Raw genomic sequence first — 12,837 nt, 5'->3', positions numbered from 1 at the left:
TCTCTTTAGTTTTCATTTAATTTCCCCTAATTGGTTTATATATGGTAGCTCCATACTTAGACCATAGGAGAGGAAAGAAAAGTAGTGCAAGGATAATATGGCATTAACTCCTGCCCCTGTAACTTCTAATATCAGAATTTTAGAGTATGAAAGGATCTAAGCCATTCATATAGACATGGAGCTAAAGTTGGGAGTCCACAGAATCCTGTACCACCCCTCTTTTTATGTGTGAGAAAATTAAAACCTCATGCTAAGATGTTGTTCAAGGATATTTAGTGGCAGAGGTAGAATTTGAACCCATATCCTCAGACTCTAGAGGCAATGTACTTTCTATCATATCCCATTTTCCATTCCCTTATTTTAAAAGAGGAAACTCAGATCAAGAGGTTAAATGATATCTCCAAAGTCAAACAGAAAGTTCCTGGTTTATTCTGGAGGCAGTGTCACAAAGGATAAGGGAAATTGAGTCAGGACATCTAAATTTAGGTTCCAAATCTTCCATATCTGGATGACCATAGGTGAGTTCCTGAATCTTTCTATACTTCAGTTTCCTGATTGCAGAATCTTTCCTTCTTAAGGTTAGAAAGGATCTCAGAGATCATCTAATCTATATTATCCCCCCAAAATAAAATGGGAACATAAGTGTGTTTTATTTTATGATTTCATTGAGAAAATATGCTTTGTAAATCTTAAAGCCCAAGATAAATATGAGGTAGAGAAAATTAATGTTTCAATCAGTTATACCAATGAAAAACACTTATTAAAACAATGACTATGCGCTAAACATTGTTTTAAGTTACAAAGAAAATTCAGAAAAGAAGCATGCAAAGTCAAAAGGTCAAATTTAGAAAGGAATTTTGCGATCACATAGCCCATTTCACTGATGAGATCAATGAGGTTTAGAAAAATGAAATTATTTTTCCAAAGGCACATACATATCTCTGACCAATCCAAAGTTAATTTCTTATTTGCAATATTAAATGAAGAGTAGGGGGAGGTAAGAGCTATAAGACCCCTTTGGAGGGATTTTGTTTAGTAAAAAAGATTATGGATAAATGTGAGGAGAATAGCAGTATGATAGATAGAGTATTGGGAGTGGAGTCTGAAAGAAATGAATTCAAATTCAGACTTTGCTATGTATTTGCTGTGTGATCTTGGACAAGCCACTTCTCCAAACCTTAATTTTCTTAACTTTAAAATGATCATCATCACATCTTCTTCTCAGGGTTGCTCTGAGGCTAAAATGAAATAATGTACTAACAGGTCTTTTCAAACTTTAAAATGTTATATAAATTATTTCATAATAATATTTAATGAAATTCTCAACACAATAATTCATAAAATATTTCATTAACTTCAAATGTTATGAAGCAAGGCAGGAGGCAAACTTTGGGGTTTGTTCACCTGGTTTCAAATCCTGCCTCTGATTTTTACCATCTCAGTGACTATGGACAAGTAAATCATTAAACTTTCTTGAACATTATTTTCCTATTTGTAAAATGAGGAGAGGAGAGGATTAGACTCATTGGTTTCTTGAGACCCTTTCTAGTGTCTACATGGCCACAATAAATTCATAGACTGAGAACTAGGAGGGAGGGACTTCAGAAATCATCTACTCTTAATTTCACATGTTGCAGATAAAACTAAGGTCTGGGGAAGTTAGCTTGCTTATGGGGAAAGGGACTTGTCCAAGATCACTCAAATAGTAAACATCAGTGGCAGGATCGAAACCAGATGTTCCAACTCCTAAGTTAACACTTCCCAGCATACTTGTAAAAGGGCATACTCTTGGGTATATGTGCTGAAGACAGAATTCTTGGTCAGGTATGGTGATGGGAGATGGCCTCTGAGACCTTTTGCAACTCTCAAAATTAATGATTCTATGATCGTTATCTCCTAAATTCTAGTACAATAGTCTTCCTTTGAAAAAGATACATTATCAACTTCTTTGTTGCCATACCCTCAAAACCATGGGACCTTTCGATGTGACTTGCCGCTCAAACTGCCCATATTTGTTAACTCCCCCATTAGAACTGAATTGCTTGCAGAATGCCCTTTCTTTTCTATTTGTATCAACAATGCTTGGCTCTACCCTTTGAACATAGTAAACACCTAATAAATGTTTTGTTTTTCTTTATTTGTTGATTCCCACCATACAATATTCCTTCCCACCCTTAAGCTCCCCTCTTCTCCTGCCTCCCCCACTGCAGTCCAATCCCATGCTCAGCATGAGAGCTGACATTTTATTCCCCACATTCCAAGTGCCATATGCTTTCCAGAGGCCATATTCAGCACCTAATGATAACGTAATTTTCTCCTGACTTGGGTTACAACTTGTGCCATCCTCCACTTTGGGGGGTCTCTGGCCATATTCCTGCATTTCACATGAAGTTGAAATGTTTTCTGTTCACTGAACTGTTGACTTCCCCACCCCCATAAACCAAAAAAAATGAACTTTGTCTTCCAGATTTCAAAGTATCTATACATATCTGAATAGTCACCTGGATTCTATTAAGAAATCTCTGCCTGTGGGTTTCCTCACTATTGATTTACATGTTTGGCCAGATTTCCATGGCAACCGATCTCCCTTAGCAGATTTGACACTGAAGGGCATGGTAAGTATATGCTGACATTGGTGTGAGAATGGTAAAAAAGAGACCAAAATATGAGGAAGTTTGGAAGGAACAACATTCAGGGTGGAGGTTGAGGAAACTAGTATCCCATTAGGTGGTGGGGTCCTGGTTGATGAGCCTTTTTTGTTGTCTACTCCCAAGACCTGATGAAAACTCCAGATGTTTCTAAGCCAAAACAAGATCCTTAGATAGATTGTCTCTGACCCTTTACAACTGCTGATTCTCCCAGAGACTTATTTTCTGAAAATCCTGAGCCTTTTCTTTATTTTTTTTAACTTGAAATATCTTAGGGATTTTCTAAGTGGTGTTTTCCATCCCATTCCTAGGTAGTGCTACTTATGCTCTCACTCAGTATAGCTGAATATCAGTTTGGACCTTTCAGCCATGAGTCAGGGCAACTTGCAAAGTATGGTCTAGGCAGTATACATTATAGAAGAGAGGAAGGGAAGTATAAAGAGGCAAGGAGATTAGGCTAGGACTCGGGGCCTTGGGACTTAGAGCCTCAGACAGAGCACAGGCCCTGGAGTCAGGAGGGGCTGAGTTCAAATCCATCCTCAGATACTTAATAATTATCTAACTGTATGACCTTGGGCAAGTCACTTAACCCCATTGCTTTGCAAATAAACAATCAAACAAACAAACAAATAAATGAATGAATTCCAGTGGAGTAGATGCACCTTAGAAGACAAACAAAAGGGGGCTTCAGAAATTGCATTATTTGAGTAATAGGAAATAAGCCTCTGATGACACATGGATGCTTTCCTCAGTTGACTGCTGGCAGCAAAGGAAAAGTGATCAGAGCAGGAAGTATGCTCAACACTGGTTGCAGCTAGAAGTCCAGCACTGTCTACCAGAGTCAGATGTCTTTCACCGGAAGGCTGTGGTGGCCCAAAATATGTGTTCTGTGACAATTTAGAGGAAAGACATAATGCCACACTTTGTATGGATTTACATATCAGTAAGTGAAGCTCCTGAAGTGCTCAGAAAGTTTGTGAGTGTGACAAAACCATAGAAGTGCACACAATTCCATGATTTATCATAAAAGATTATGGTTGCTTAGGGGATGATTCATTGATTAGCTTATTGATTGCTGACTATTTGCAGGCTCCATGGCAAAACAAAGACAACAAACATCCCTAGTCTCAGTGATCTTAAATTATCCTGGGGAGGTACAGTAGTCCAAAATTAAGAAAGAAGCAAATAATAAAGGATAGAGTCCTGAATTTTGAATCAGGAAGATCTGATTTTTAAAATCTTGACTCTAACAGTAAGGTGGTGCAGTAGAAAGACCAGATCTGGAGTCAGAAGGACTTGAGTTCAGATTCAGATCTAAATACTTACTAGCTGTATGACCCTAGGTAAGTCATTTAATCTCTGTTTGCCTCAGTTTCTTAATCTGTAGGAAATAGCAAACCACTCCAGTATCTGTGCCAAGAAGATCCCAAATGGGGTCATTAAGAATCAGCCAGAACTGGATATGCATGATGATGATGATGTTCCCTCTTGGTCCTTGGATCTTTTTCCTTGTTATTCTTTCTAATTCTGTTATTCATTTGGACTATGTCCTGGATAATTTTCTTTTCTCTCTCTCTCTATACTTTATCACAATGACCTAATCAGCTTCCAGTCAAACTCACAAGTTCAATTTTCATTGATTTCATGATTTCCAGGTCTATACATAGAGCTCTTTTTTTTCTCTCGAAAACCTGTTCCGTACCAGCAATAGGCTATTGGATAGTTTCATCTGGAAGTCACTTAATAATCCCAAACTCAAAATCAACAGAACTCATCATCTTTCCAACTAAACGTTCCCCAGTTCTAAACGTCCCCATTAATAGTGAGCCACACTCCATGTCACCCAGGCTAGAAGCCTTCATGCTATCTTTGACTACTCACTCCTCCTTGCCTATAGATCTAATTACTCACTAAAACTTGTGGTTTCTATCTTGATAATTCCTCAGGCATGTCTCCCTTTCCCTACCCAAACAACATCAAGTTCTCATTATCTATCACCCGGTCTATTGTTCTGGCTTCCTTATTGGTCTCTCTCCACAGCAACCCATTTTCTACACATTTGCCAGAGAGATTTTCTTCTATTCCAACCCTCTCTCCCAATCAATAAACAGCAGTGGTTCCCTATAGTTTCTAGAAAAAAATATATATCCATCAGTAATGAACTTCATAAAGTGACCCTAACCTACCTTTCCAGACTTGCTATACACACTTCTCTTCATGCCTGTGACATGACTATGATCCTGGACAAGCTACGTAATCTTTCTGAGTCTCATTTTCTTCATTTTTAAAATTGGATCATTGTAATGGCACCCAACTCACAGGGTTGTAGTAAACTTCAAATACAATCCATCAGGTAAGATTCTTGGGAAATCAGAAGGTTTTTTTGTCATCTTTCCAGTTTCTGTCTATCTCACTATCTGTTTTTCTGACTCTTTCTGTTTCTTTAGCTTTGTCTCTCTCTTTCATCAGTCTCTTAGAGAGAAGCCTGCAACAATTAAAGTCTAAGCTTCTTGCCTGGGGAAATATAATGGCAGACCTAAGACAAATCCATGTGTCCCTGGCTCTGAGTCCTACTTTGCAGGCACCACTATATTCTATCTCACCTCCATTCATAAATCTTTAATCAATGAAATGGAATTCTTTAACTTGGTTAAGAAAGACAGCAATAAAGAGTACAAAGAAATGGGGAAAGGCCTTTATAATAATGCAAAGGGGGAAGGCAGAACCAGCAAAACGGAGAACAAAGTAACTGAAAATAGCTGGAACAGTGAACAAAAATGCACTGGCAAAGACCTCTCATGAGGATTTAGAGGGGGGAAATGGATTGTGATTCTATTTGCCCTGACATTGGCTTAAAAGTCAAATATTCCTTAGTGATTTTAGTTGTCTAAATTGTTATTAATATTGCTTCTAATAAACAGTTTAAATTTGAAAATTGGCATTAATCAGCAAGTCACCTTTCACATAGCTTATAACATCACCGAGAGACTTAGACTCGTTTTTAAGTCTGTGGGTGTGTTTTGAGATCTGAAGAAAGACTTAGGAGGGGAAATGATGCAGGGAAGAGGCCCAGCCAACATCATTTAGTAAGATAATACCCTCTACGTGAGGTGGCTCTGTCCTCATTTTGACTTGTGGTTTTAAAATCTGACAATTGGATTCAGAAAACAAGTTGTAGCAGGACAGTCTTGGGGGAATGGGGAAGAGGTGAGAGTTAAGGATGCACATTTAGCAGGTTCCTGAGCGTATAACCAAGTTGGAAAAGAGAAAAGGATGCAAACCCCATGACAGTGTCTTACCTGGGCTAAAGCACTGGTTTGAGGGTCAGAATCCAGGTTAAAATTCTGATTCTAGCCTTGCTCATCCACAAGGACCTCAATTTCTTTATCTGTAAAATGAGAAAGATTAGAGTATCTAGTTTTTTTCTAGTTTTAAATTGATGAGTAGATGAACTCTTAAGTGGTAAAAAAGAGTCACACTCTTCATTCTTCAAAAAATCATAGAGTTAGAACTTGGCAAATACTGAAAGTTGATTAATTGCATCATATCATGTAGGAGAAAGAAAAATCACTAACCTGGGATCCAAGAGACTTAGGGGTTTAATCTCACACACATGCTTGTTGTAGTTATGAACAAGCTCCCTTTTCCTTTTTGAAGGTCAGCTTTTTCCTCTGTGAAACGAGAGGTCTGAACAAAAAAAAAAAGCCTTTAGAATCTAAAATGCCCAAGTTAGAAGAGTCCCTACATCAAGGTTTCTTAACTTTTCTCCTGTGTCCTAGACCCCTTCTTCCAATGATCGCTAATATTTATACATTCCTTTAATGTTTGTAAAGCCTTTTGTAAATGTTATCAACTTGAGCTCTATGACAACCCTAGTGGGCAGGTGCCATTATGCTCATTTTACTGATGAGGAAACGGAGGCAAATGGAGGTCAGATGACTTGACCAGAATCACACATCTAGTGAGTGTCTGAAACCAAATTTGAATGCAGATTTTCGAGATCTAGTGGTCTATCTAGGACTCCACTTGGGTGCCTGAGTTTATTTAGATGCGTAAAATAAAATAATAGAATTACAAAGGGAACCAATTGTACTGAACTTCAATTATCAAAATGTTTTGTGTAAAGTAAATGGACCCCAGGTTAAGAATTCTTGGATAAGATGATAATGAAAAATGATATCTTTTATTTAAGTAGCTCTTTTCCTAAAACCCTATAAGGTAGATGCCACACATAGTATTCCCATTTTTTTTACAGAAAAAGAAGCTGAGTTTCTTTTATGAAAAAGCTGAGGATCAGAGAGGAGACATGGTTTTCCTAAGGTCACACAAATAGCAGCAGAACAAAACATCTTTGGTGTTATTGTTTAGTCATTTTCAATCCCTTCAGATTCTTGTTAATCCTATCTGGGGTTTGCTTGGCAAAGATGAGGGATTAGTTTGTCATTTCTTTCTCCAGCTCATTTTATAGATGAAGCAAACAGGTTATATGACTTTCCCAGGATCACACAGTTATTGTCTGAACTCAGATCTTTTGCCTCCCAGGTCTGGTGCTCTACGTATTATACTATCATTATCACTTTAGAACTTGGGAGTCTTTTATTTCTCAGCTGAAAAATAAGAGATCAGATTAGATGTTCTCTAAGATTCCCTCTTAGTAATTAAACTATGTATGACCCACATAAATTCTATGAATCTTGTTTCTTTCAACTGTCAAATAGAGAAAATTTTACCTGCAATGTCTCCCTAACAGAGTTGTTAGCTCAAATATGATAAATAAAGCTTACAGATCTTAAAGTGGTATATAAATGTTAGGTCATATTATCACGAATTAATTTGTATTCCATGGATGCCCCTCAGAAAATGTTCCTTGTTTCATTGAACATTCTGACACGTTCGTATTAGAAAAGAAAATGGCCAAGGGGTCCAGTTTATGGGTGTGCCTGTGACCTTTCCTATAGTGGATTGGTTGGTGTTTTCCCTCTCTCCCTTTTATTTTAGGCATTCTCTCCCTCCCATACCCACTCCCCCACAACAGAAAAAGGCTTAGACTGTAGTTCACATCTGGTTCACAAAGAGAGGATTTGCATTTGAACTCATTACAACCAGAAAACATGCCTGAATGTCTTTCATGGGAAATGTCCCCTTCCCTGAATACCACATTTGTAAATCTGTTCTCTGCCCCCTACCTCTTTCTCTCTGTCTCTCTCTGTCTCTCTCATTTTCTATCTCTGTCTCCATCTCTCTTTCTCTCTGTCTGTGTCTGTATGTCTGCCTCTCAAACCACACAGGTTACAGGATTGAGACTGTCTCAGAACCTTGATGATCTGGCTCTTCTCTACCTGGCCACAGTTCAAGCCATTGCTGTAAGTATTTTTTTAACTGAGGATTTTTTTTTTTACTGACCATTTAATATCTCCCCTACCCACTAACCCACAATGGTTATATGGAAACACACCCACACACACAGAGACAAATACACACACTTACTTTAACCATAAGAAAGCCTTCATGACAAACACTTAGGTTTAGGCAAAACAAATTCTCACATTGGCCAAGTCCAAAAATGTCAGTCTCATGAGTATTGTCTCACTGTCAGGAAATGGGTAAGTTCCCTTTATTGTTAAATAACATTGATGACTTCCATGGAGTTTAATCCAGGGGTTCACATGTTATTCCATGCTCTAGGGGAAAAAAACAATTCTGAATTTAGCAGGAGCTTACCAAAAAGACCTGGAGCTGAGGACGACTAGGTGGCTCAGTGAATAGAGCACCGGCCCTGGAGTCAAGAGTACCTGAGTTCAAATCCTGCCTCAGACACTTAATAATTATCTAGCCATGTGGCCTTGGGCAAGCCACTTAACCTCATTGCCTTGCAAAAAAAAAAAGAAACCTAAAAAAAAAAGACTTGGAACATCATGCCCACCCAGAGTGATAGACTCATAAAGGTCCTTATCTACTCTAGCAATAATCCCATGCAACACAAATTTCAAAGACATTCCCAATATATGGTCTGGTGATTATTTGACTTTCTTGAGTGTCAGTCTTTCTGCATTTCGTTCTGGATAAGAAAAATAAGTCAGATTCCATGTATTCTGTAAGCATGATCCACCATCAGAAAAGCTGACAAGAAAAAATATCCATTTGCAAAACAAATTAATAGAAAAATTCAAGCATAATTAATTTCATTTTCCATAGGTTATTAAAGTTTAAAATCACAGTGATGTTAAAACTTAGCACTTTCTCTCCAAGAGAAAGTATCCTTGAGAAGAGGGACTTTGAATCTCTAGGACCTTGCTTGGTCAATGTAGGGGGATTGATTGATATGGGACAACTGACCATTGACTCTTAATTAGGTGCAATGATTTATGGAATCATAGACTAATAGAGCTTGAAAAGACTTTAGAGGTTGCTTCATTTAGGGAGTTATTCATCTTGTTTTGGTCCTGGATTCCCCTCTAAGCCTGGAGAAGCCTCAAAATAATGTTTTTTCCATCCATAAAGTAAATTATGTAAGATTACAAAGGAAACCAACTACATTAAAACAAAGTTCAAGATAAGTTCCCAGTTGCTGATCGAGTTATACCTTTGAACTTCAGCAGAGAAAGGATTTAGTGATTTGCCCATGGCCCCAGAAAAATGGGATTTGAATCTGCATCTTCAGACTTCAAATTGGGTGGCCATTTACATCTTCTTGCATTATCAAGTAATTAAGATTATATTGATGCATGCTAGTATTGGTACAGTTGGATGCTATCCAGAGTTGAATATGGTCCATGAGCCAGTGGATTCATTCAGATAACTTGTTTGATTTTATTTTACTGAATTGATAGGGTCAATTAATATGATTATTCAGCCAAAGCAATTGAATCAATTGAGCTTGGAGATACATGTTAAGAAAGGTAATGCTACCCCAAATCATCATGCCAAAGAGAGGTAAGACAAAAAGGAGAGAAGTATATAAATCAATCACAAATAAAATCAACCAATGATCTAGAGGAGAAATACATCTCCAAAGCCCACATTTTATAGATGAAGACGTTGCAGCCCAGGGAAGTTGTGACAGGTATAGAATAAGAGATTTAGAAGAGGGAACCTCAGAGACCACTTAGTCCAATTTCTTCATTTTCCACATTAAGGAAACAAGCCCAGTTGGGACAAATGTTTTGGCCAAGATAACACGGTTAGTATCAGATGTGAGACTCTTTCTCTTCTGTACCTGTTAAGCATGTATAAGTATATAAGACACTAGATCATATAAGACACCAGAAATCCTTATCCTGACTCCCACTCCCGCTGTCAAATTGAGTCCCTAGAGAATGGAGAATTTTATCTTCCCATCCAGGGCAACCTTCAAGAATCAGTGGGCAAGGACCCATCTAGTTTGTTCCCCAGAAATATCACTTATCAGTATTAACTATACCCACATCATTTTCCATTCCCAGTGATTTTATACCTAATTGTCAGTGTACTCCCTCAGTTTCTCCTCAATGTTATACATTAACATTGGTTAGTTTTTTCCAAAGGGATGGATATTTATTGAAAAGATAAAACAAGACCCAAAGAACTGTACTTCACAATCAAAATGAGGCAAACTCTTCTATCTACAGCTTGACCTGGGAAAAATAGGCTTAAACAAATGGTGGTAGTTATAAACATCCTTCCAGAATTGAAATCATTTCCAGGTCCAGCAAAGAAGTCAGGCCAGTTACCCTTTGGCTTATAGCACATGGGAACTTGGCTGCCATGAAGATTCTATTTCATAGTTAAGTTAAACAATTTGGGTTGGCTTTTTTTCCAGGTTCTTTAGATCTTTCTGAGGTCTTACAAGGTCTTGAACCAAAGGGAAAAAAATACATGTGTATGATGGCTCCCTCTTAGACAAAAGATTTTCTAGGAGGTTATGAACTCCCATCAGAGAATGGTCCTTATACTTTGTGACCTGAAAAGAAAGAGAAAGATGTGTTGTTTCCTTGTAATATTTAGTGTGGCCCCTCAATTCCTCTTGTGCAGTCAGTGATTGTGCTCATTAACATCATTTAGTTCTTTTTTTCAATTTTCCATGAAGGAATACTTATAGAAAAGATATAACAACACCCGAAGTACCAGAACATAAACCCAATAGGAGGCACATGTTTTCTTCTACAGTTTGATCCTGAGCAGAGTGGGCTCAAACTTAGACAGTAGCTCCTTCTTCTCACAACTGAGATTCCAGCAACTAAGAACATCCAGAAGCCTTAGTTCATCACACAGCAGGTAGACAGGAAACAGTCAGAGGCTTTGAGTAAAGGACAGAACCTTTCATTATATATGCTCTACTCTTCTCCCCAAGCATCTTTGGGCACTGGCACAGGGCAGAGATTGTCCCTCCTGGAAGGATTGCATTGTGGACTGGCCAATCCCTGAATTCAACAGTAGTTTAGTGAGAAGGATCATTGAAGTCCATCTAGTCCAGAAGAATACAACAGAGCCATCACCTCCATGTCCCTAGACTCCATGCTTCTGCTAGTGCAACCTGAGCTTTTATTAGTTTTTGGAAGCCCTAACACAGCACTGACTAACATCGACTTTACATTCCATTAAAAACCTTCCTATCTCTTCTAAATGAACAAGAGGTTCTTTTCAAATGAACGCTATCTGATATTGGAAGTAAAGAATAAAAAGAACCCAGTGAGCTCCATACCCAAGCATCGCACATTATGATTTTATTTTTAATCTATCTACAAAGGCTCAATGGGGAAAGCAAGTGAAAAAAATTTAGTCTTTTAAAATTTTTAACTTGATCATTTAAAAATATTTTCATGATTGTTTGGACCAAGAGAAGCTAGTAATCCAGGCCCAGATTGTCTTATAGCTAGTCTTTCTGGAACAAATATTATAAGAGTAACCCTAGAGAACTTTACAAATGTAGTTGGTTTAATATAGAGGGAAAAAACAGTTTTGTTTTTCCAAGTCCCATACACTCTGAAAATCAATTGTGTAGTTAATGCACTTATCATAAGAGTATTAACAATTTTCACATTTAGACTAGCCATTGTCTTAATGACCTTAAAATATCATTGTAGGGAGGCTTTTAAGAGAAAGGCCTTTAGATAGGATGCTATTGTAGAGTAATTTGAATTACTGTGAGTACAATTCATTTTGGAAAAGTATCTGTGTGTGCTGACCTTTAAGCAAAATGATGCTGGTTTGAATGAAGCATGGAGATAACAGATACATTTCCCAGGATGGTAAATGGAGTAAAATGACATTCTGCTTCACCAGCTGAGAACAATAAGCCAGCACCTATTTGTTGTTGACAAGCTAAAATTGAACAAAATTCCTCCTTTGGACTCTATCAGTAAATGGGTGGTTAGTATTCTGGTGGAACAGGACTGTAATGAATGAGGAATGTCATTAAAGATACATGGAATGTATGGAACCCTTCTTTAAGTTAAAAAAAAAAATTAAAGCATTCGTAATTGAAAATCTTGTCAAACAATAGCTTTTGTCCATAGCCTGTTAATCTATAGTTTTCTTTTCAGCAGTAAAGCTTTAAAAAGAAAAAAAAAATACAATTTGCATTTGAAGCCCCCAGATTTGCATTTTCTTCATGATGGGATTAAATTAACTGTTTTTTTCCCCCTGTACTGGAATAGACTAATTTTAATTTAAATTTTTGCCTGATTAAAACATTTTTTCCAGGCAGGTAAACACACAACAACTTTCCCACAATCGCCTTTGTTGGGGCACTTGTGGTGGAGGAGGAGGAGGAGGAGGAGGAGGAGGAGGAGGAGGGATTTTGCAAGCTTGGATCTGTGAAGCTTGAAGGAAAACAAGAATTCTAGTCAACTAGAGACTCCACCACAGTCTTTACCATAGCCAGAGATGGCAAATTCAGTTGGCAATTTAGGAATGTTTAAGTGACACTGATTCCAGTCACTGTTCTCTAAGAAGAGCATGCACATTCCAAACTGAGTCTTTCCCCTTAAAAGGATTGATTACACTCATTGAGATCCCAGAGAAATGAGAAAATGAAAATGTGTACAAAGTCATCTTAAGGTTTACAGGGATCAAGAAAGGCCTTGTGGAATAGTGACCCCCCCCAGAACCTTCCTTTAGGGCTCTTGAGGGGATGAGGGTGCATCCCAGATCCCAGACAGGCAGACCCCTGGACAAAGGTCATCATTCACCTGCTACTGGCATTTCAACC

The 12,837-nt window shown here is 37.9% G+C and overlaps 1 protein-coding gene across 8 annotated transcripts in view; it reads left to right on the top strand.

Moving 5' to 3' along the window:
* The window catches only part of FGGY (FGGY carbohydrate kinase domain containing), a 529,413-nt gene that overhangs the window by 419,820 nt on the left and 96,756 nt on the right, over window positions 1-12,837 (top strand). For all 8 annotated transcript variants that reach the window (XM_074221312.1, XM_074221313.1, XM_074221311.1 and 5 more), the window contains 2 exons: window positions 2,468-2,615; window positions 7,937-8,011. In XM_074221312.1, the coding sequence (XP_074077413.1) occupies window positions 2,468-2,615; window positions 7,937-8,011 (223 nt within the window). The remainder of the gene's footprint in view (window positions 1-2,467; window positions 2,616-7,936; window positions 8,012-12,837) is intronic.

Source organism: Macrotis lagotis, chromosome 2, assembly GCF_037893015.1.
Source record: "Macrotis lagotis isolate mMagLag1 chromosome 2, bilby.v1.9.chrom.fasta, whole genome shotgun sequence".
In the NCBI taxonomy this organism is placed as follows: Eukaryota; Metazoa; Chordata; class Mammalia; order Peramelemorphia; family Peramelidae; genus Macrotis; species Macrotis lagotis.
Note: the sequence above shows the minus strand (reverse complement) of the source record. Positions and strands in the feature narration are given on the sequence as shown.